Source organism: Haliaeetus albicilla, chromosome 3, assembly GCF_947461875.1.
Source record: "Haliaeetus albicilla chromosome 3, bHalAlb1.1, whole genome shotgun sequence".
NCBI classification, from domain to species: Eukaryota; Metazoa; Chordata; class Aves; order Accipitriformes; family Accipitridae; genus Haliaeetus; species Haliaeetus albicilla.
The window spans coordinates 31,512,533-31,538,761 of record NC_091485.1 but is presented as its reverse complement, the minus strand read 5'-3'; the positions used below and the strand labels follow the sequence as shown (position 1 = coordinate 31,538,761).

Sequence of the window (26,229 nt, the reverse complement as noted above, 5' to 3'; positions counted from 1 at the left end):
AGCACATAAAGGCATTTTGTTCAGCCCTATATAAGTACTTGGACTAGCTTTTCTGAACTTAGTACCCTAATTCTGTATAGAAATGCAGTAGCTCCATAGGCAAATTGAAAAGCAGAAAACCACAAAAACTAACTTGCAGATAAGAAAAGGCAATTTAACAGGGTGACTCAGAGCGTGTAAGTTTAGTCTTTTGAGGTTAAATACTCTTGAAGTAGCCCTCTCCTTTCTTGCACTAAATTTATAGAACGGCGATCTCTGGGAGCCCTGAGGATATGCTGCTGATGGAAAAGTTACATATAAGCAAAACTCCTCTCTCAGAAAAATCAAACAAAAAGTCAGTAAACTTGTAACTGTCAGTAGTAATAAATTCATGACACACGTGCACTTTTCATGCAAAGCGTAAAGGGACTTGTAAGTCAAGAAGGCTGAGAACCACTGCCAACAAGGCAGTACAAGACTAGCTTCCTTACAGCCCTGATAACTTTAGCACATACCCATCTCCCCTCTCTACCATTCACAGTCTAACTTGAGAAATTATCACCCTCTGAACTCAAGCTGGGGGCCCTACTTTCCTTAGGTGTTAACTGGCACACATGTTGTGTAAAGTGTACCTTAACAATGTTACAAATGTTTTGAGTAGTATGACAACACTGCTAGGACATGCAATTTCAGTGGCTGTTTATCTCAGGTCTCTTTTCTGCAAGTAACCAACTTTTTCATGACATCTACAAGCAATGTGATGACAAGCTGGCCACATGTCAAAAAACAGGGTGCACGCAGAAGCATGGATAGTAGAGCTTGTCTGAAGATGAAACCCTGTCATTCATTCAAAGAACGCAGCTGTCCTGGTTTCAGCTGGGATAGAGTTAACTGTCTTCCTAGCAGCTGGTACAGTGCTATGTTTTGAGTTCAGTATGTGAAGAATGTTGATAACACTGATGTTTTCAGTTGTTGCTAAGTAGTGTTTAGACTAAGTCAAGGATTTTTCAGCTTCTCATGCCCAGCCAGCAAGAAGGCTGGAGGGGCACAAGGAGTTGTCACAGGACACAGCCAGGGCAGCTGACCCAAAGTGGCCAACGGTGTATTCCATACCATGGGACGTCACATCTAGTTTAGGAACCGGGAAGGGGGGGGCGGGGAATCGCCGCTCGGGGACTGGCTGGGTGTTGGTCGGCAACTAGCTGGGTGGTGAGCAATTGCCCTGCGCATCATTTGTACATTCCAATCCTTTTATTACTACTGTTGTCATTTTATTAGTGTTATCATTATCATTAATAGTGTCTTCTGTTCTATTAAACCGTTCTTATCTCAACCCGTGGGTTTTGCTTCTTTTTTCCCTATTTTCTCCCCCATCCTACTGGATGGGGGGGAGTGAGTGAGCGGCTGCGTGGTGCTGAGTTGCTGGCTGGGGTTAAACCACGACAGCAGCAAACCGCTTATGATCTATTAAGTGAAAGAGGATCAGACAGTGGAAGAGTGGCTTGAAAGAAACAAGAAGGCACTAAAACAAGAAGCAGCAATGGGAACTATTGCAGGATGCTGAACATGCCCCCTGGTTTATCTGACAGATTGTAGTGAACACAACTCTAGTGAGCACAATGACGAAATAACCTAAAATGCAAGGTATCAGGACAATGGACACATAAAAAATTACATAATGAATGTGTTTTAAATTCATTAGTTATGAAATCTGTTTTCATTAAAAATAATATCTAGTCCTATTTAAATCCATTAAAAAGACAAGTTATGCATTTGCATAGCAAATCCTTCATAAGATATACTTGTTTATAGAACTGTTGGGGAAAAACTGAATGAAGGTTTTGTACAAGCTTATAAACTTATTAAACCCAAATTTTCCTGTAGTGATGACGGGATTTTAACACTGCTTTTAAAACGACCAGGCATATTTCCTGTCACAGTATTCACACTGCTCTTCAGCAATCTGAGGGAGTGTAGACTTCTCCAAACAAAAGCTCAAGCCAAATGGCCCGGTAAACATGAGCATTCAGGCTCTGCAGGTCTGAGATTCTGCTTCCGGAAATCAACACCTATACTCTGAGGCATGCACAGATGAAGCAATGAGAGCATACTTCTTTAGTGATTCAGAGTAATACATGTTACTAGGGAGAGGTTTGAAAATAGTAATACAAACAAACCAAAAGCTCTGCTGCATCCAGATTGGCGGCTTCTGCTAGTCACAACCTCTTAATAAACACATATACTTAGGCAACAAGCCACAGTTGTGATGGAGGGCAACAGCTGGTTTTTAGATAGCAATTTTAGTAAGAACTTCAGGTAGAGTAAAATTGTTAGCTATGCAAGAAGTACCTCCAAATTAATTTTAGATTATTTCTGAAGTGTTAGTCCACTGGTTTTGGATGACTCGCTAGTACACCACCCTACCACCTACAACAGCTCAAATGAACCCCTGAGAACCTCTCCCTCTGCTGCGGTCATTGAGATATGAAAGCTTCACATTTCAGTACTGTTAATTACACAAATGCAAGTCCATCTTTCTTTTAGATCTTGCAAAATATTTAAAATCCAAAGATGCTCTGACTCACCTTTAAGTATTACCTTAATCGATTACTTTGCATTCACTAAAAACAAACGTACACACCGCCAAGTGCGATATATTCTTGTATTTCCTGCTGATATATGCATATACCATTGTAAATACAAGATGGCTCACACCTCTTCACTGAGCAAAGGGGTACCTCAGACTTAGTCACAGGATAAAAGTATCTAGGGAATAATGGAGTAACAAGCTTCCTCGAGCTGCTGTCATTGCTCATGTACTTGAATTCATCCCACTCTAAGTGCAGGATCAGTGAAAGTAACTTAGGGCAAATTGATCTTTAAAATGAAAGTGATTACAATCTATATCAAAAGATCTTAAGACTGAAGCTCAGAATCACCTTGGATTTGAATAAACTCAGTACAAAGAAAATAAGAGTTTAAATACATTGGCTCATTACAGGTAAGTTACTACATCCAGAGCAAGACTCATCAGTAATAACCTCCATTAATTAATGGAAACATCAGATGAAGTTTGTAATACTCCTGTTACAATATCAATCTAATCCTCTTTTACAAGAGTATTACAAGGGAAATACCTACACATGGCTTAAACACTTATTTTTTTTCTGTTCAAAACTAAAATCTTCAGCTTCATTTAAAAGAAACAACTGTTTCAATACTATAAATAATGCTCAACTCATTGATAAGCCACTAAGAGCCGCTAACATACTGTAAATACCTAAAAAATTTGAAGTAGGCGGCAACCAAAATTTGATTTAAACCAAATACTTATATTGTAAAATTTAAATATGAAAGCTCTGTCCAACATGCATATTCCTCACCTGGGTTTTTCACAGAAATAATTTATAGTACAGATTAACAACATGGTTGATCTTACCATTTCAACTTACCATTCCATTGGAATTATTTATTCCATTCATATTAATTTTAGTTACAAATCTAACTGTAGGAGGTGCTTCTGGATATTTAGGTCCACACTCTACTTTCAGACTGTATATTCTGTTTTCATAGTTTGTCTAGAAAGCAAAGAGACAGACTAATGCATCTTACTGAAACCTGAATATTAATAAATTAAAAAAACCACAAAAACCAAAAAAAACCCCACAAAGCAAAGGCAAGAGGAATAAAGATTAAGAAATATGAAATAATTATAAATCTGTTAATATTACGTACCAGTTGAATGTACTTGGATTACTGATTGATATGCCACTGTTTTGGTTATATTGATTACTTGATGAATATGTATAAATTACACTACTTACTGACTATACCATACAAAAGTTTTAACAGAATACAATTCTTCTTTTACTTCACATTTTCTATTATCCTTCCTACCCACCTGCATTCTCAAAACAACTTTGGCACAGGGACTGAGAGAAAATCAATAATCTTTAGGAAAATTACCATTTTCCCCTGTAAAAAATTATCTAACACTGCAAAAAACTGGAAATGGAGAAAGATGAAGATGCCAATAATCCAACAGTTAAGACACAACCAAGAACAAGATGAAAACAGTATTTGCAAAAAACATATTCTGGAAGTAATTAACACTCCAGAAGATATCTAAAACTTCCATAGCTGAGGATTGATTGGTTTATTAGAGTATTTATGAACTTTGGACAGTAAAGTGACAGCTAGTTTGCAGAAAACATCACTCCAAAGTGACCATGGAACAGATCATTCTAAGTGCAAATATATTTTGAGAAAGCACAATTAAAATGAATATGGTTCTTTTTTTTAAGCTTGTCAAGTGGGCCACGCACAATAAAAGGTATCAGTGGCTTTGCTGGTCACTGATGCACATGCCTCTGCTCCAAAAGGAAGATAAACCCAGTTTCTACACCTGTCTTTCCACTGGCGTAACAGATACAGCTAACATGAATCAAAAGCAGTAACATGCCTCTCAGCTTTCCAAAAGAACATCTTTAAGCTGTTCTCCATTAGCCAGCTGTTATTCTCTCGAAGTAAAAGTATCAACCACACAGCCAAGCTATCAAATGATAGGCCACTCTGTGGTCAGTTAAAAGGCAGATTGGAAATAGGACTACTGAAGCACCCTAACCGTGTCCCATAATTTTGAGAAGCCACAGAGACTGAGCAGCAAGTGGATCAGAAAGAAACAAGGCAAAGCAGGACACCCTTTGTTAGAAAAAAGGTTTTCTATTATTCTTTCCCATTAAAAACTAAAGGCCCAATAAAAGTAATCTTGTCCTGCTACAGGTACCATAGCTGCTACCATCACAAGAAAACACAGTAATAAAAATTATCATTATTCACCCAGATAAAACAATTTCCTTGCCCAGAAAGGGATGCTGTCAGTTATAGTAGAAATAGGCCAAAATATATATATATATATACACACACACTGCTCACAACTCTGAAAAATCCTAAGAACGGCACTCATTCTCATTCCCTTATTCCTATCCAGGTGGCTTCTCAATTTTGCTCAGTTTTTAAAGTCACCGTTTCACTGCAAGCCAAGCATCCCTGGCCAACTCCCCAAAAAGCCTAAAACTCCATTTTTGGGGGGTCAGATAAATGTTTCCTTTAATCCAAAATGAATCTTCCCCTCCTCCCTCCATGTTGGTCTACCTTTCAAACGAAGCAAGAAAAAAAACTGATAAGCAATTTTTGCACAGCTCTAGAGAAGCCACGTATGTGAAGAACTTCATGCTGTGGACAGTATTAGCAACTTTCTTTGTGTTCTGCCTAACTGCACACAGTCTGCATAACTCAGCCAATTCCAAAAACACCCATCTTCTACAGACCCTGAAACTGGATATGCGATTCTTCTCAAGGTGCCACCACTGGCTTTCACTTTCTACAACCGCCATGTACTGCAAGTCATTCTATCAGCAAGACTGCATGTCCCCGAAATGGCCCAAAATATTACTTGCATGCACTCCTTCATAAAGAAAATAAAATGACAGCAATATAAAATGACCAGAATTAAAAGTGCATCCCAGCTTGGTTTTGGTTTGGTTTTTTGTTTTTATTTTTTAAAACATAAGGGCTCCTACATAATAATCACTGCCTTCAAAGATGTGTTCGGAATCTACCTTAGGTTGAACCAGAAACCAGTCACGGGCAGTTCTGGAGGCTGCTTGGAGAGTCAGGGAGATACTACTTTATTTAGCTCACATTTGCAAGTTCTTTTCAAAACATGTAAGACTACAAACTTTCTTCAACATGTATTCAAACACTGTGATTCCACAAAAGCTAGTATCCAAAGCATGCCATCATTACGCTTATATTTTAAATCAATTCTCTCTCAAATGCACCCAAATCTTAGGAGCTCAGCACAATTATGCAGATGTTCAAAACAGTTTGCTGCAAGTTGCAACTAACTGACTTCCAAAAGGAGCTTGAATTACACTGAATCTAACTCTGGAATTCTGTTACTCTGGAAGACATTATCTTCACTGAGGCCAAGTTCTGGTCTCATTTCTTGTCTTGGATAATTCTTCCAATAAGACCTGTAGCACTGAAGGACACACACGATAGTAACATGGTAGCAGTGAAAGACACATGCTAACTTAGAGCTACGTGACATATACTCATTTAAAGTTCTGATTTACACAGTGATCTTTTGTATCATATTTAACTCATGAGAAAGCATGCACAAAAGTCAAGATGTGTCCATTCGTATCTGATGAGGCTGATACTCAAGACATGAGAGATGATTACTTGTCTTGCAGGTTTTAACAGCCTAGATGATATTCTACAGAACTTAAGAGGCCAGAAGGATTTGAATTTTGTGTAAGTATTTTATCTTACTAGACGTAATTAAAAACTGCTTGGTCTTTAGGCATGATTCAACTGAAATGCATAAATTGCTATATTGAAAGAGTATTTGATAAAACTTGTGAAAGTTGAAAATATATTGCCAGTCTACTACAGAATTGAAATTACTAGGCACATATGATAAACTGTGGAAAGACAGTTACCCTGTTTACTGTACTATCACTGTACACTTACGTGCACTAATGGTGGAAGTACAGACTGAATATGTTCCCAACTCAGTAGTAAGTCTCAAACTACAACTGGCTTATACAGACAGCTGAAGAAACGTGTAATAGGGGAAGCCAGACTGGAAACACTGAAGTGCCAGGAAGTGATGAATTCTAACGGGAATATACAGTGTTTCTACAACTTCATACATTGAATTTTAAGTAATTCCTTTACAATGTAGCAAAGTAACACTTTTTTTGCATTTTCTATTGCCTACAAACTGAAGAAAAACATTTTAATTCATCACACTTACCCTTGGTGGCCCAATAATCATTCCTGTCCATCTGGTGAGTGTCATATCTTCATCATCTTCAAGGCCCCAGCTTACTGTACCATCACCTACTCCTTTCTGTCCTTCTTCAAGTTCTTCCAACAAGCGAAAATTACGAGGTACTTTAACTAGAGAAAAGGAAAGAATGTAATTAATACTGCTCACATTAAGGAAAAGGTAAACTATTGCTGTCACATGTTATGCACTAGCAACTTCTGAATATACTTTCAAAGCCAAACAAGTATTTCCTGCATGAATTTATTTAGCACTCAAATTGTTTTGAAGCAACTAACCACATCACTGGAAGCTAGTTACTACCAAGTGGTATCAATACAGACTATAAAAGAGAAAATGAGAGCTCTCTTCAGTTTGAGATGGCTTAATTCAGACTGTCTTTCCCAAGCACAGTACTGTTTAGAGCCAGTATGTTTCAAAATCAATTCACTGTCTGTCAAGTTCTACTCAACTAGAATACACATAAAATTGATATAGCAAATTCCTTCCAAAAATAATTAAAGAATGCAACATTTAACACAAATTATCTCAATATATGTAAACTGTAAGATTAAAACATTTTCACTTGATTTTGATTTAAAAAATCCACTTCAATATCTGAAAACAAATTAAAAATCAAGTCTTTTTTAATCTAGTGATTATTATTCCCACTTAACAGAGAAAAAAAAAGCACAGAAACACTGATTAAGTTGTTAGAGATAATGACATATTCACAACAGCATATGAAGATGTACTGCTTCTGAAGAGAGTCAAGTAATATTCACTTACTGAACCATAATTACTGGATTTTGATTATTACACACGAAAACAGACAGATATTGATAGGTATTAAACAAGTGGATGCTTAATTGCTTTACATCACAGAAGCTAAAATGGTATTTCAGCACTGATGTAGGGAACAAAGCTAATTAAAATTAACACTTGTGCATGCAATCATGGTATGCTTTTATTTTAAAATAGAATATGCAGAATGATGTATGTAGTAGCAATATTACAATACAATAAAACTTCTAATTTTCTTACAACTGCTTATAGCTATATATTTTTTCTTATACCTACTTACAGCTATAGTGTTTTTCATGATTTTTAGTAGAGATCCTTTCTTGTACTGGAAGAATCCAGGTACTCTATAAAACTAAAACTCTAAGACTGGGTGCATACAAAGTTGTTAGCAATGAATACACATAGTATGCAAGTTCAAAAAAGATGGGGGTCAAAGAAAGCTGTTTTTCATATCAGTTTAGTCACTGGAATTTCAGGTTTTACATTACCCCAGTCTGTATTCCAAGCTATCTCTATGCAAAAAATTAAGACCTATAGGATACAAAATGATTATTTAGTCAATACGTATGCATATGGACCAGTATAGATAAACATACCCTTCAGCAACTATTCCAATAGCTTATCTTGCATAACTACAGTTTCTCTTAAACTTTTTTTTTTTTTTTTTTAAATAACACAGACTAGGGAAAGGCTCCTAAAAATTGCAGAAGCAACTGTCTCCAAGTTCTCCAAATTCCCAGGGAAAAGCATTAAGAGCATAGTATCAGGACACTGCAAGGAAATTAAATCACTCATGTATGGCCTCACCTTCCTTCCTGCTTTGGTATTGCCACTCACCTGAGCCCATAATGAGCTACTTCAGCTTGCTAACTGAGCAGAAAATTATACATTTTGGTTAGTCTCCTGACAGCTTAACAAACCAGCCCAGCTCACACAGAGATCTGACAAGTACTAGCATGAAAGTGCAGCCATGGCAGCAAAAACTCAGATAACCATGATGTAAACATATGTTTTAATGGAGTTAAACTACCCTGGAAGCTTATTTTCACAGATAAGAGTTCACATACAATTACTTGAAAGTACTAGCACAATGCATCAAGGAGCAGATAATTTCTCAATACTTTAGCATAGATCCTTTTAAAAAAGCTTCACTGAAATTCATTTGCCCGTTCCTCTGGTCCCATCCTGACTTGCTATTAACATTAGATCGTACATTTACATATCTAATTCAGACGAGGGATGGGAACTCACAATCATGCTTCTATCACATTACAGAGCACAAAGTTTTTACTTTTGTTCCAGATTCATACATGCTCTGGAATGGAGTCTGCCAGTAAAAGGCTAACACTAATCTTTAAAAAAAATTTTAAAAAGATTAAACCAGGAGGATAAACTTTTACTAAACTTCTTGGTTTGCATCACATGACTGATTAGCTTCTGCCTGGTACGTGGAACCTCAAACACACACCCTGCCCACCAAACAACCCCCACCCCCAAAACCCATGTACTTTAGCATCCAATTATTATCTTAGACTTCTCCAGTGGCTTAAATCCACCATTTCTCAGAATTCTTGCTCTGACTGCAGAACTTCTGATTTATAGTTTACTTCTTTAAAAAGCACATAGAAGACAGTAGCAAACAGACTTTATTCCTGATCACCTGCTATCACCTTTCACTGCAGCTGAGATGACTCAACCGCTCATTGCCAGAAGACATTCCATGCCTTCTCCCAAAATTCTGCTGCTCTTGCACTAACCAGGCTCCTCTTATTAGTCAAACTGGCACACTAATTTAGCAAAAAGCTGTTTTTCCTCTAGGCAAAAATCAAATCCAACCAGTTAATCAACTGAATTGACTCAGGAAGAAGGATCAACAAATGCCAGAGCTGACTGCTGTGTCTTTCAGTGCTGCCGTTTGCAAAACCATGGGTGTGGGGTTGAGGGAGCTTTTTGTGGCAAAAAGACTGGCTCAGTTGTATCATAAAAGTGCACTCAACACAGAAAACTGTAGGAGATGACAGTTACTAGAAAATAACAACCCCTTATGACTGATTGTCCCATGTTCATCACATCTTTTCCACTACATTGTCTGTGCTCACTAGTTCCCCTAACTGTCCAAGGGGAGCAGTGAAGGACTTGGGAAATCTCCAGAACATCTCCAGAAAATAATTTAGATCTGCTCTGGAAAGAGACAAAAACATCTGACAGAAAAGTGCCGGGTTCCCTACATTAACATTTGTATCAGTGCTAGAACTAGGTAGCAAAATACTGCTCTGAAGTTAAAAATAAGAATCAAAACACCTAGTGTTTGAAAACAAACAAACAAAACCCCCACATCATCCTACTGAGATTCCAACCCATTAAAATACTCCCAGAAAAAAAAAAATTCATTCTCAACTAAAACTGGACCAAAGATACACTCAAACAGGTTCAGAAGTTTACACAGTCCTAAAACATTTGGGTTGGGGACACCAGAAATGATTGTATAAATTAAGGTAAAACCACTATTTCATAAGAGCACTTCTATATTTAAGGTATTTAGTTCACTTCCACAAACATATTCTATACTTTTATTTATGACTTCATAGGAAACGCACAAGATCTTTCTTTTTATGCAATTCTATATTTAAGATTTGGACAACAACCTCTCCCACCCTATTTCCAAAGAGCTACCCTGATTTGTCAACTGACATCAGAGGGGCAGAGCAACAAGCCGGGCACATCTTAATTAGAAATGTCTACTAGAGCTTTTTGCAACAAAGGATTACCAGGTCACTATTTCCTAGCTTAAAAAACAACAACAACCACCCCCCCCTTACTAAACTGCCTCTATGTCCCTGGCATATATTATTAATGTTTTATCCTCAATACTTCAAACTTCAATTGAAGTCACTACTGAATGTTTTATTAGAAAACCATTGTTGATAGATTTCTGACAAGTGACATGGATTACTTAAAAAAATTAACACAGTGGGTTAAAAAAACCACAAAACCTTACCTTTGTAATTAGTCTTAGAAACTACCAGCAAAATGAACTGGAATTAAATGCTAATGCTGCCCTGAGCATCCACTCATGCATTTGCACGCACTATTGCACTCTACATGTTTTCTTCGGTCATCCTATAACTTTTACATAATACAAATCTACCTAGCTTGAACAGAACACACGTACCTTCTTGGTACAGACGGTGCCTTCTTTCCAGTAAAACAACAGCAAGAACTGCTATCTAGAATATCAGGTAATGATGGTCTGGATCTTTTGGAAATCAAGTTTGCTCCTAGTATAAAGTAAAAAATTCTTGGTTTTCTCACTATTTCACATATTCCAGAGGGCACAGTTGTATGTTAATGATGCATACGCAACTTGCAGTTTTGTCTCTAATCCAGACAATACAATTCATCAAATATTTGCTAAAAACTTTGAAATATTCCTTGACAGAATCTGAGTATGAATCAGTATTCCATTTACAGAATTTGGACAATGAAACAACATCCTTCTGTCCTAGTTTGCAGCTCATCAGCAACAGGAAATTACAGAAACCACCCCCATTCTTCAGCTCACTACCAGACCTCAGGTGTACCTTCTGGAACAAGTAGTGGCAATTGAAGAGAGAAATATCTCTAGCCTTTCACCACCATGGGCCTGCCAAATATTGTCCCCAACTCCACTTGCTGATGGGACCACTAACCGGCTTCAGACAAGTGCAGACAGGTTGTTTTTACTCCCTGTAACAGACATCCCTCAGCTAAAACCTCTCCCTCCCAAGTGAAGGGGATTAAAGCAGTCATGCGATTTTATCACTGGCAGAGCTGTAGGAGTGGTACGCTCCACTGAGTAGGCTGTGATTAAAGGCTAGGTACAGCACTACAACCAGCTATTTGCAATGATGGACTAAGGCTCTCCATGTGAAAATACAGCTGGGTTCATCAAGATTAGAAAACAAAACAAAAGCAACCAGCCCCCAACCACTTTTCAGTTTATCTGTAAAGCTTACCTTGCTAGGGATTTTACTGACAAATACCTCCTGACCCCCCAAAATGGTACACGGGAACTGTCAAACAGTATTTACCAAGTTTTCACAAAGAGTTGAGGTAAACATATTTCACTTAAACAAACAAACAAAACAAACAACACCCACTCATGCTTACATATATCAATAGTTTTTAATTTATAAGTTTAATCATGAAACTGGACTACAGAAACTGGTTACCTATTGGAAATCCGTGAAATTAACAGTGAATTTAAAACCTTGGAACAATGAGAAAAGAATAAAAGCAGAATGTCGTGGTTTAACCCCAGCCAGCAACTAAGCACCACGCAGCCGCTCACTCACTCCCCCCACATCCAGTGGGATGGGGGAGAAAATCGGGAAAAGAAGTAAAACTCCTGGGTTGAGATAAGAACAGTTTAATAGAACAGAAAAGAAGAAACTAATAATGATAATGATAACACTAATAAAATGACAACAGCAATAATAAAAGGATTGAAATGTACAAATGATGCGCAGGGCAATTGCTCACCACCCACCGACCGACACCCAGCCAGTCCCCCAGCGGCAAAATCCCTGCCCCCCACTTCCCAGTTCCTAAACTAGATGGGACGTCACATGGTAAGGAATACACTGTTGGCCAGTTTGGGTCAGGTGCCCTGGCTGGGCATGAGAAGCTGAAAAATCCTTGACTCTAGTCTAAACACTACTGAGCAACAACTGAAAACATCAGTGTTATCAACATTCTTCACATACTGAACTCAAAACATAGCACTGTACCAGCTACTAGGAAGACAGTTAACTCTATCCCAGCTGAAACCAGGACACAGAATCAGTAAATAAAGACTTAAATTAAGCAGGAGGGTCTACTTTCATACATATGGAGCTACCTCAGTCATCACATTCTAAACCACCAAATTAATAAAAGCAAGAAGTATACTATCCCACAGGACAAGTTAGAAAAGAAGTCACAGCTATGCTTTTATCCAGAATCTGCATAACCTGAACAAAAAATCAGGGAAAAAAAAAAAGGGAATCTTCAGTATCCTTTAGTAGGACCAACAACTTTCACTGGAGCAATAAAGGGGAATTGCCTGGATGGACCTGCTCTTGCTAGTATGTCAAGACACAGTTCCACAGTTGGTAATGCCAGATCACCCACTAGTACAGAGATTTAATCAGCATGAAGACAGAATACATAATTGCACTTATGTCAAATTTTACAGAGCACACAGGGTACACTAAATCACATTTTTAAACAGTTCACATGGACACAGTCCTTCAAATACAGCTGGGAGTCCCAAGCTCCCTGCACATCAAATGATTCTTTGCCATGTAACAGGCAAGAGTGGGATAACCTACACTCTACTCGTCTCCCTGCCATTTATAAAAGGGAGCCATAACCCTAATTCTTCATAGATTGGCTCAGAGCCTAAAGTGTGAAGTTTTCTGTCATATCCACAACTATTTTTTAATAATAATTGTCTATTACAATATCCATACCAGCATTGTTTCTCTTAAAATCTTCCTTAGCTCTTGGCATCAATCATTCCTGAAAGTTACATCCATACCAGAAGCCTTTTTCTAGGATACTGTCAGGAATGCTGGTTTTTGTGACTGAGATAGCTATGTCAGGAAAAGTCTGTAGCATAAACAATTTTGAATGTATGACTTATCTTTTGCCCATTGACTTCCAGCTAATGGAAACTGAAAAAGTATGTATAGCTTGGTAACAAAAACTCTCAAACCCCATTTAACAGTTTCAGACTGGCAGAAAAATAAGTATTTTTTAAGGACAGGGAAAGGGGGAGTGATGTCAGCCTTGCAAATTCTAAGCCATAATACAATTTCTCCTGGGGTAGGGAGGGGAAGAAATAAAAAATTCCAAAGAGAAACACATAGAAAATAACAGGTTCCTTCCAGCCTGAATAATTCAGAAGTCATCTCGCCCTGGACAAAATAAAGCAAGAAACTGGAATACTGTACTAACACCACCACCACACCACACACCCACAAAAAGAACATAAAACAACCAAAGCCTTAAATAAGCCCTGAAATGGGCAATACACAAAAAAGAGAGGAAAGAGGGCTAGGGCATGTAACATGCTAACATATTCTATTCTGGCTGCAAAAAATATTCCTGTGGAATTAAATTTTTGGAAGACACTCTTCTCTGAAAAAACTATTTTTTTAAAAACATGATCTATATTTTTGTTTGCCAGTTACCCTGCTCACATCACATACTCTTTTGCCTAGTAAAATATTCTGTGAAAACACACAAAAAAAATGGCTGACTTACTATCAGGAACGTACTATCAGGTTATGCAGTACCAGATTTACTGTAATTACATCAAAACTATCTGAGGTTGATCACAGTAACCTGGCTTCAAAAACCGAAAGTATTTGTAGTAGCTTGCCTATTAATGAAGTTGGACATGGGAGTTTTGTCTACAAAAGAACGCCATCACCACCATTAGTAGTGGAATGCAGCAATTCAATACTGAACTTTTTGTTTGTTTGTTTGTTTTAAATCAAGAACGTTACTACACACATAGTAAAAGCACTGTTTCCAATAACCAAGAGAACAACATGATTCTTGTTCAAGGCAAATGGACATTTTCAGTGAAAAGCAATACATATTTTTCCATGAACTACGAAAGCATCCAGTTACTGCTGCGGAACTCAATCTGTGAATCAACCTAACGATGCACTACTGAATGGACAGCAAGCCTGTGCTGAGAAAACTGTACCTTCATTAAATGGGTTTGATACATCTTGATATTTGTTAACTGAAACTTCTGCTGTCTTAGAATTATGGGTATATTCGACTTCTGTGAACTGCTTTCCAACCAAGTTTCGATATATTTCAGTAAAATTCAAATTCATAATTCTGTCTATCAGTAGTATTCATAAAGCTATATTTACTCTACACTATTTTTCTCTACTTTTCCTTCAGCAAGTATGTCCCAAAGCAATGAAATTTGGGCAATAGAGTATTCTGCATTAACAGTTTTGAGTTTAAACTGGGAAAGTACTATATTATCTTAAATGGTGAAATGAAGGTATTTTGCAGCAGTATGTTGCCCGTACACATTGATCAGGTTGGTGAATAAGGTACTAAGCAATTCTAGCAGGTATGGATGAAATATCCATACCGTGCAAGTATATTTTCCATAGGAACACTCCAGTCATCACTGATTTTGCCACATAAAACCAAACAGATGCATTTCTATCAATGATAACAGAATACAGGAGGACTTTATTAAAGCCATTCAGTACAGATACATGACATAAAATGACAGCAGATAACAGAGACCCCAGAGCACTCTGTGTTTCCAAAATCAATCATGGGCAACCCCTCAAAACCAAAAGTCATCTTGAATGCTTTCTTCTCCATTTTGCTAGTGTCTAAAGTATGCATTGTGTCAGATCAGTTGAACAGTGCCTTGTCATTACTGTCTGCAACTGGCAAAGGTGTAAGCAACAGCAGTTTAGATCTGCAGACTCATGAAGATTAACCTAATTAAGCTTAACTGTGGAAAATTTCTAGGAATAAGTTCAAGCAGAAAAATAAGCAGGTAAAAATCCACTTCCATGTAAAATGAAATTATTCATCCCAAAAAACCAACCAACCAAAACAAGATGACTAACTTTAGGAATTAATAAGGAAAGACATGACTAGCAGGTAAGTTTTCACAGCTCAAGTAAATAGATGTACATCAATGAATGCACATAGGGCAAATGGCCATTTATTCTATGTGTTCAATGTTTATCATATTTTAGAGCTAGTTTTGCTACAATCCTAAAAAATTAGAAAAGGCCCATCTCGCAAGAATTAAAGAAATCACCTGTACTCAGGAGAGCTGGTAAGAACTGAATGGGCTATTCTGCTTCTTTGCAGAACTAAAATTAGACATATATATTTATATAAAACATGATGTATTTGACTATGTAGGAACTCTGTAACTAGTTAACTTCTTTTGTCTTTTACAGTATTTAAAATAAAAAAAATACTTGGAAGCACACAGGTTGGAAGACTTCAAGGAGGAGGTGCAATTCTATGAACTACATTGAAGTTAAACTATGCATTTCATCGGTTTTGGGGTTTTGTTTTTTTCTTAGGAAGATATGTCTCTTGCTGAGGAACACTTCCCAGCAGAAGCCAAGGAACAGTCACAGCAGTGTGAAAGTTACAAACCTTCAGCATAAAACCTACCTTTTGGTTAAAGCTAACTAAAGTAATATTCCTTTTCAGAATTACATTGGTGATAATTTCTATTTATTTCACTTAAGTGAAACCTTACATTTGTTGGTATCTTAACAGACACAGTTCAGAACTAAAGTTAGGCTGCATGAAAACAACTTCCATAAGAATTTCCTTCATATGTGAGTCTAGCCACAGTAATAAACATTCTACACATAGCTTATATTAAGAAGGCAGCTAATGACAATCTATGTTAATACAGCAGAAGCCTTGGTCATTTATTGCAATACAGCATGCATGTTTTTGCTGAGGGGAAATGGTCTGGAGGGGTACAGGGGTATTTATATCTTTAGGGTAGGGCACAAACACTAGTGTTTAAAAAAAACAGTGATTTTATTGAAGACAGAACATAGATTTACAGAAGCAGATTTTTTCCCCTTACTTTCAATTTCTTTATGCCTATTCATAACATTAAGACACTGTCAGTTATATACCAGCAATAATATTCGAAAATGATAAATTCTAAAGAGAATGATACTTGCATATTGACCTGTTTTTTCAGCAGTAGTTCTAATTGCACTGTGGTAAAATTTGCATTTAATACAACTTAAGCTGCTCCATCTCATACTTGGGGTTCCTGTCAAATACAGTACAACAGGTCTTCAAAGGAAAATCGAACTTACTTTTGTACTTGCACGTTTAGGGGCAGGCAGACTACTAACTCGGAAAGGAAAGGCTATAAGAACAAGTATGGTCCACTACCTGTCAGCTCCCACTTTCAAGGCTGAAGCATTTGGTGGTATCCATTCTCTCATTTACCCTTCACATACATCTTACCAGCTGCACTCACAAAACAGAGAACATAGTATATGGTGATGGACAGCGTCACAAGGAAGGAGAGGTGGTAATACCAGTTTGCTTTACAATGCCCCAGTTTACATTTAATTAAAAAAAAAAAGTGTATTTAGACACCAGAAAATCACAATAAAGCTTTCAATATACAAACAGTATTAAAGTTTGTTTAGTTTGGGGGGTGGGAAGGGAAGAAATTAATTTCTATAGTTCTAGGCATTAGCAGTTGGGATGTCATAAACACATATCTGATTTACAAACATATATTAAAATGGCTTAAACCACAAATCTTGATGCTGGAGTGAGAGATCTCTAAGACTAAAAAAGTGACATCAGTTTATTCAATGCATTTCAGTTGCTGTTGGTTTCACTGTAAGAATGACAAGACCTTGAACTTGACTTCTCCAGCAGAGTGAGCATTCCAAATGTATAACTTCATAGGAAAAAGTCTGTGCAATTTTAGGTTTTATTAATTATGTTTTTAACTGTGAGAAATTACTAGCAGAACAAATAGCTCCATTATTAAGGCATCTTCACCTAAGTTCTCCCTTCTTTTCTCTTATCCTGCCTCTTAGGTAATCAGAAAGAAGTGAGCTAACTGCTCCTAGTAATTCTGAGTTCTACCAACTCTGTTCCATAATTCATCAGATTATGTACTGAAGGCAGCCTTGCGGACAGGACTCCTTCTGTGATGGTCAATATCCTCCAGGAAAATATTGTATCTGCTTAGTTTTTATTCACTTCTAACCACACTCATGGCCACTCCTCTCTCCCCTCCTTCCCTGCTCCCCACTGTCACCCGATTTGCTTCACTCACCTTTCTCAGAAGAGCAGCAGAAGGAGATGTGGCTGCCTTTAATTATCTGATTCATGAGAGCTGCTCCACCCTCTGACCAGCATCCATGGACAAGCCATTTCCCACAAATCCCAGCAAATTTTTCCCATTCTGCACCATCTTACCAAGGTTCATGCCTCACCGAAAAACCTCCATTCCCCATCTCCTGCAGTCCAACTTCCACATGCCCTCTTCACTCTCCTCATTTTTTACGTAGCAGCAACACCCTAAACATCCTAAAGTTGTACAAGGTACAACAGTAACAAAGTGTAAGAGCAGTCATATGTATGTCAGTTACCTCAGTGAGCCGAAGCACACAGCGTACTTAAGACTGGATACCCACAGAACATAGTCCAGATCTGAGAGAAACTCCAACTGGACTCAACTTTGTTAGCAAGGATACAACAACAGCTGCAGTTTGTTTCACTCTATCTTTGCATTTTCATGCAAATACGCTCATCTTGAGTACAGTTGCTGGCACCAAATTACTAATGGTACTCATATAAATTGCACTAATGAAGAAGCTTGCTCCACTACAGATACAAATGTTGTTAGACTACAAAACAGTGAAGGCATAAGCAAGCTCTTAGCAAAAAAAGACCCCAAAACCTTGAAAAGCTTCCACACAAGTTTTAAGAAATTAAAATACCTCATCCAAAAAACACTCAAAAAGTAGTTATCACACCAATAGAAAACTATAGTATAAAAACCACTAACCTAGATTGCAGTCCCAAAAGAAAATTGGTGTAAATTGCTTAAAACTAATTTTACAAATTTGCACCAATATTAATGGCATAGATATAATATAGACTGATAAATTTAAGTGCAAGATTTTTTGTTATAAACAAGACCACTGTTAACTCAGACTTTAGTTACGTCAGATACTGCATGTCCAGTTGTGTCTAACCATAAGAAAAACTGTACAGGAATTAAGCAGTTAAGTCAGTAAATAGCTCATCAATTGACACCCAAGCTGTTTTGGTGAAGGCTGACTACGATTTAAAGGTTAACTCTTTATAGGCAACCACTGAGTGAAACACAGATGAAATTAAATGGTTCAACTATGTTCCCATATGTTTTAGTACATGAAATGATAGATTATGAAAAATGACACGTTGTGATGCTTAGCAAATTGAGAATTTTATTACTATTTCAATTTTGTACAAAACAATGCAAGGCAGGAAGCCAGTACAGAGCATTTAGAAAAGATACCCGTCACTTCAAAAACCACCAGCAACATTGTGATGTAACAGTTTAAGGAATCAAGATTTTATCAGACAAAGAAATCTTTCCAATTTCTCTCCTCAGAAGCTAAAAAAAGACCCCAAACTTGTTTAGTACAAATTAACCCCACTATTAAAAACATAAAGCTACATAAAGGCAAAAAAGGCTAAAGGAAAGGTATAATGGCATATAGGCTCAATTTTTGAAAGTCTCGTTTTAAAGCTGAGACTGTGCTGGCAGAGAGGAAAAAGCATTTAAAATACATACTTTTTAAGCTATCTTTTAAAGTATGATGACATTAAAAAAAATTTCAGATAAAGGGACAGGAGGAGTGGGACACTAGAGGAACCCATCAGAGGCCAATATCTCGTCATGAAATAAATGGCTTTCACAGGGTCTGCTTTAATAAATAGTAAGAATACAATGTGTGACCCAGATAACAAGAGTAGCATCAAGGATTTAGTTTAGCAAAGCTGTAAAGCCGTCTAAAACGGGTTACAAGTCATTGATTAGCAAACAGTTGTTCTAAGACTCCTATGAAGGTCCTTTCCAACATGACTCAGCACCCACCCACAGTCCAAAACATAAAGATCCTTTATCTATGTAAAACAAATAATGTTATCCATTGTTATTCTTTCAGTTATACACATAGGCATACACAAATGCATATAATGAGCAAATGTACTCGCCACCATATATTTAGTAACAAGAACTGCCATTGAATTATTTTTCTACATTATTTTTGTGACAGTCATATTTCAGCCTGCTATTTTCTTTATGCCATGGTACTCAAAAGTTCAAATTATTTAATATTTACATGATTACATATTCCACTTCAGTGAGAAGAAAGAAAGCTTACAATTTCTTCCTTGAAAAAGTTCTAAGTTATATGAAAAAAACGGGACATTTTACTAAGACTACATTGGTATCCTCAGTAAAGGACACTATTTTTACATGTACTGGGAAAAATGGTTTTGATTTACTCAAGCAAATTGCAAACGTCCTTAACTATCCAGTTACAAATAGTCACAAGTGCAATGAAAGGAGGCAATTTTTTTTTCTTTGTGCAGTTTAAATATGTCTAATGCAACAGTTTTTTAAAAAGGGGATAGAGTCTATCTAGATGTTAGACGTAATTTTTCTGATTTTTTTTTTTTAATCTAGTTGAAGCTTTTCATCCTTCTGAAATAAAGAATTAATTTAGAGCTCTGAAATTCTAAGTGTTGAAGGTTTCATTTGTTCCAAAATGCTAACTAGAAATGATTTAGAGTCATGTACTTAAAGCACCACACATTTTTGTAAAGGCTGTAAAACAGAAGCTCATGTTATTCAGAACCAGTCTGACAGCTTCACAGTCATAAGTTTTTGCACTGATGTACTGATTTTATCCAAAATATTGTTCAAATTATATCTCATTAGTGTCTTCCAACTGACAAATACAAAGAAAAACACTCTTTGGGGCAGGATAGCATATAGCAAAATCCTTCTGAGTACAGCTTAAATCAAGACTATTTTGAACTCTTTCCCCATAGCATCTTGTCTTTCCACAATCTGTGCTGAGGCTCCCACAGCCTAGTTTGAGACAGCAAAGGCAACAAAACCTAACTGACATGAGTAGCTGAAATTGATCTAGTACTTTACATAAAGTTTTGGTCAGGATGAAGTACAAGCTATAGTCTAGGAAAAAAACATGTAAGAGTAGGCAGAGAGAGGAGGAAGGGTCTGTCAACTGAATGAGCCTGAACAGTTTCACAGCATGTACTTAACGCTGCCTTTGGAAAAATCTTCCATAAGGCAAAACACAAACACTAACAAATATGCATGTAATTCAACTCCACCAACTATTCATAAAACTTGGAAATCTAATACTCACACATGAGAAGGTTTCTCATCCGTACTTAGATTTACAGTATGGACCATCTGCCTCCAACTGCTGAAAGGCATATCTTCCTGAAACTGCGTGTGTTGTATCTTCATCCTGGCTAAAATTTTCCAGGATTGTACAGTATAGTTTGGATAATGGGCTTTAATACTATGCCTGATAACATCCTTCAATTTCAAACAAACTCTTAAATAAACAGAAGATTATGAAGTAGGCCACTTTTTTATCTTGGAAGATGTTTAGCCTGTGAGCATACTCTTACACAGCTATTGTGGCAGAAAGACGTTAAGTTGGGGCTTGTATTTAAAGACAGAGTTATAAAATACCAGCAACAAAGACAGGAAAATGGTACAGGCAAAGCTCCGAGAAGAAATAGAGTATCTTGCCTATATATGCCACAAAGTTGGAAAGAACTGATGGTCTATATATAGTTTAAAAGTCATTTGTAAGCTACATTGTTCTCAACCCAACTGAAGCACATCTGAATTATTTGCGGCTTGCCAAGATGTTTTTAAGCAGGCAGAACAATCACAGTTGCAATTCCTTGTGCATAGGACAGGATGGAAAAATGCCCCACACAGAGTGCTTGCTGCCTCGCAGAATACAGTATTTTACTTCTTTTGTTTTGTCTGATTACTTGCAGCTTCAAGAAGTCTGTTCTTACAGAGCTAACATTATAAATACAAAGAACAAAATTTGAGGACTGTAAAATTCTAAACAGCTTTTAAACTGCCTTCTTGGACAGGTTCTGGATAAGTGAACAATGTGATGGAGGCATAATAGAGAAAAAGGGTGGGAGTAATACAACCTTGAAGGTAAAACATACTAGATAAAAAAAATAGACAACGATTTCCTCCACAAGGAAAAAAAAAAAAAAGAGGGGAAAAAACAGGCATCAAACAAGTCAGAGGAAAAGAGAACCCTACCTACCTGTGCAAAGTTTAACACACAAGTTTTCTAGATACAAAGCTTAAATTCTACCATCTCCTGTATGGAAAAAATAGTCTTTAAAAAATTACTTCTACCTCCCACTTATGAATAAATTCCTTTAGTACTCCTCTGAGTGGCATTTAATATCTGGGAGTCTCCACACAGGGTATGGTGATCCATCAATCTCTATCCCACTAAGCAGAGAACAGAGAGACATCAGCTTGATTTGGAATGGGTAAGAGTTGCAAAGTATTTAAGGGAAAGTATTACAAAACCCTACCTCACACTATGAATTCTTTTTCAATGGAGAATATTAGGAATAAAAAGCTTTAAAAACAAAACAAAAGCAACAACAAAAACCCCAATCACCAGGTAAGATACAGTCAGTCCTTCCTTCACAGCTGAGGGATTTAGACTGAATGCACTCAAGGCCACTTCCAGCCCTTCATTTTTAATACCGGTTTCCTTACAACTGCAGTCATGCACACTTAGAACTGCTTTCACCACCACTAAATGTATGCAAATAGAAGTAAAAACCAAGGTTAAGAAAACAAGGCACTGACATTGAGCATTGTGCCATTTCTTTTCAAAGAACTGATCATATATAAATTCAAAGGGAAATATATTTTTGCATGGGCAACATTAAGTCACACAAAGAAGCCAATTCATTCTTAAAGGTTAGAATATCTGGAAATCAGAAGTATGGATTTTACAGAAAAAAAATACTTGTTTGGGATCTAGCTGTGCTCCTTCAAAGACATTAAGCACACTTTCAAAAAAGGTTGCTTGTGACTACATATTAGAAGTAAATCAGGAATATCACATATAATTGCTGACTGTAGATCAGTCGATTTTTTTCCCCTGAGTGCAGAGTTTCAGCAAACCAAGGGGAATTTTCATTAACTTAGGCCTATTCACCCTCTCCCAAGCTACTGAAGCTCTCGGTTGAAGAGGAAGTAGACAAAAGCTTTAGCAGCCCATGGTTAGACCACAGTATTAGACACAGCTGCTTTAATTCTCATCTTTTCACTCATAAATTCTAACCACTTAGTGAAGTGATCACTGCTTTTAGGGAACATCCACATTTTAGATAGATATATCTATACTCTATACACGTAAGGTAATTTTAAGTAAAACCCAAATTATGGAACTGCAGAAATTAACTCCTGAATTAACTCCTTTTAATGATGTTATTGACCAATTTCTTTTTCTCAAGTTACACAAGAGATTTTAAATGGCATGCTTTGGTAAACTATTTCTCTTAACCTGAAACTATGTTTAATTACATCTTCTGTTCTGTATTTTCAAAGAGATTAATAGAATGAATCTCCAGCTAACCAATATGAAATTGGCTGATTATACCAACAACAGCTGTTCTCTTCTTTAAAAAATTGACTTGTTTTTCCCCAGACCTCCAGCAGTACCCACACAAACAACCTAGCTCCCGCTTCAAGCAGAAGGAGTTGCAATATCAGAAGATCAATCAAAGTGCAGGTTAAAAACGTCCATTTCTAGGACATGCAATACCTACATGTAAAATTAGTCAATAAAGGTGATTTTAGAAAGCAGGTTAAGATACTTACTCAACAACAACACAACGCTGACTAACACAGTGTCCTTAGCACACATTAAAGACCAGCTACTTTCAAACTAAATTATCTGTTGTTAAAGGCATATAACTTTTTAATGTGATTGTTCAAAGAACTAATGACCCCAGGAAAGGAATTTCTGGGATAAAACTAAGACAGGTGACCTTAGTAAAAGTTTTGCTGTTGACTTCCTTGGGGCTAGAATTTCATTCCTGGACTTCATGCAACCAAAACATTCATTTTTTCTGAAATAAATAAGGATTAGGTTGAACTTTATAGCAAGAGCAGATTAAATTCACAGAGCTAGGTAGACTTAAATCTTACGTTTATAGCAAATCATTCCCTTCCCTCCTCCACAAATGAGTATAACATAGCTTCCTGGCAAGAGCAGTTCTTCTGGGTGAAGTCTTAAAAATCTAAATTTCTGCATAATATGTGGAAAGAACAAAACGAACACTCCTCTTCCCCCGCCCAAATCTATGCGTATACCAATAAAAAGCCAACAGTATTTTCTCCACAGGAATAAGTATTTTGCTTTAGAAGCCCTGACTAATTTTCCCAGCGGTTCTGTTGATGATTCTGTCTGCTCGCTTCATTTTACTACAATGATTTCATTTCTTGAACAATGCATACATGCAGTACTAGCACTTTACACTGTTTGGAGCAGATACATGTATAAATAGTTTTTTAGATCCCCCACTTTTTTTGAACTTTAGGTGTGGCTATATTTCTGAGACAACCACACTGAGTTAAGTGTATATAGGAGATTTTAAAATATCACATGTAAGACTGTGAAGAGCATTTATAGCAGTAAAACTAAGAAAGTTTAGTCAAAAAATACTTCTTCTTATAGAATTGAATGTTCTGTAGGAATAAAATAGCTTTTTTTACAAATTTTTAGTAACTGATTTTAGTTACTGATATTCTACAAATTTTAGTAACTGATATTCTAACTGATATACACTAGCCAGACTGAATGGACTGTGATGCCAAATGCCAGTACTCAATGCACATGACCTAAACCAACTTTACTTCCTGTGCATTATATGAAATCCCAGGCCAGAGCCCAGACATAAGCTGAAGTCTTTGGGATTTGCTACATAATAAACCTAATAATAAAATCCTTTTAAACTGACACCAGGAAGTAAGTCAATAAATTTAACAAAATAAATGCAGTAATCCACACCAAATAAATACTTAAGTTTCTCTAATACATCCATTCTAGCTCAGTTTATCATAGGCAATAATATATCTTTTTGGACTGCTCTTTCACAGAGTTGCAAGAGCTGCTCTATGCCCCAATTTGTTGCAACCTTACCAAATTCCACTCTGTAAATCCCACATCCCCGAAGTCACATTACCAAGTGGAACGGACTCTCCTACTCCAAAAAGTCTGCCCAAGCGCTCTTCGCAAAATAAACAGTAAGGTACCAAGATCAGTTTCAATACACAGAAATTTCTTCTGTTTTGTTATAGTCTCAATTGCTCAATGATCCAGTGTATTGGGAGCAGAAGTATAAATTCGTGGCCAACGTTCACCCTAGACTGACCACTGAGGTCAGTTCACTCCTCTGTCCTGAGCTCTGTCAATCCCACTTATAAAGTCTCAGGGGTGAGAGGAGGGAAAATGAGGCCGTGAAGACTTCACCTTTTTGTCCTGGGGAAAGGTCTTTTTGTATTTCAAGCCTCTCATGAAATGAAACTGAGACAGTATAATTGTGCTGCTTAAACTTCTGCATTTAGTACGTGAAGCAACATTCTTGTCCTTTTCTTTACCTCCACCTTCCACAATATTCTGCCGTGCAAATGCTCAACACATGCTATACTGGTTACTAACACAGGATTCCCGAGATGACTTGCAGCTCTTTGCCCTTCCATTTGCCTACAAGAAAGCCCCTCTGGCTCCAATGGCTGTCTAGTGAAAGGCAGCAAGATGCTTCACTCCTCTTCCCCACCATGCTGCAGTCACCATCAAACTGAAGTATCTTTGCCCTAAAGCACAACACAGGTCTGACCCCTCTTCCCTTGCATCAAGAGGAGAAAGAGACAATCCTTTATTTTAGGTACTACTATACCACGACTTCTGTACTCACCAGATGGTACACTGGTACAAATCTTTAGTACAAATCTCCTCCCTCCAGCATTTTTACCAGGCTAGTGACATCTCCTCCCCTCCCTATACACACACGCATCTATCCATTCCTGCCCCTCAGCAGCTAAAGTCTTCTCTTCATCAGCACCCCACTACGTTCATTACGGAAACCGGAGCCCTTTCTCCCACCATTCACCCCTTAGGCCAGGCTCTCACAGGGGTGTCACTGCCCTACAGACGGGAAGCATCGTGCCTGGAGCACAGCCCGGCCCGGCGCCGCTGTAGCTTTCCTCTTCCCCCCTGTCAGAAGGTAACTCCTCCCCGCTCCCGTCACAGGCAGCTCGCCACCCCCCCCCGCAGAAAGGAGACCCCTCCGGCCCTTGCGGGGGCGCCTCCCGAGCACGAGCCCAACGCCCCGCTTTCCCGCACCAGCCCCAGGCCCACCGAGCCCCCCTCACAAACCTGTAGATCCAGCCATCTTGTCCGAACCCCCCCCACCGGTCCGGGCCTGCACGCGAAGCGCGTCACTTCCGCTTGACGCAGCGCGTCACTTCCCACAGGGCAGCGGCAGCTCTGGAGCGCGGAAGGGCGCGCGAGCAGCAGGGGCGGGGCCCAGGGGAGGGGGCGGGGCCGGAGGCGCCGGTCCCCGTGGCGCCGGCCCCTTCCCGCGCAGCTCCGGCCCCTTCCCGGACAGCTCCGGCCGCCCCGGCAAGCCTGGAGCTGCCGGGCCGGCCGGCCCCGGGAGCCAGCGCCGAGCTCTGCCGAAGCCTGCGCCTCCTACCCGGGAACCGCACCCGCAGGCCGGCGCCGCGGCCGGAAAGGGGCACGATGGCCACCCGATGGCCGTGCGCTGGTTTTTTCAGAAGGAAGCGTCCGTCTCTTCTAGGCGATCCTGCGCTAGCGGCGAACAGCGCACCGCGTCTCCTCTGAGACGCGATACAAATACGGCCGCAGGCTTACCAAGCCAAAGCCGACTTGTGCTCCTTCGGCCTCTGAAAGCACGCAGCGGAC

General features: G+C 38.3%; 1 protein-coding gene across 2 annotated transcripts in view; it reads right to left on the bottom strand.

Annotated features, from left to right (window-relative positions):
* The window catches only part of UBE2V2 (ubiquitin conjugating enzyme E2 V2), a 30,670-nt gene extending 4,834 nt beyond the window's left edge, over window positions 1-25,836 (bottom strand). The window contains exons 1-3 of one of the 2 annotated variants that reach the window (XM_069779313.1): window positions 25,681-25,836; window positions 6,806-6,951; window positions 3,432-3,557 (exon numbers count right to left, since the gene is read on the bottom strand). In XM_069779313.1, coding sequence (XP_069635414.1) covers window positions 3,432-3,557; window positions 6,806-6,951; window positions 25,681-25,696 — 288 coding nt within the window. In that variant the 5' untranslated portion in view covers window positions 25,697-25,836. The remainder of the gene's footprint in view (window positions 1-3,431; window positions 3,558-6,805; window positions 6,952-25,680) is intronic. The other variant, XM_069779312.1, reaches the window with a different exon arrangement.
* Between the last annotated feature and the right edge of the window lie 393 nt (window positions 25,837-26,229).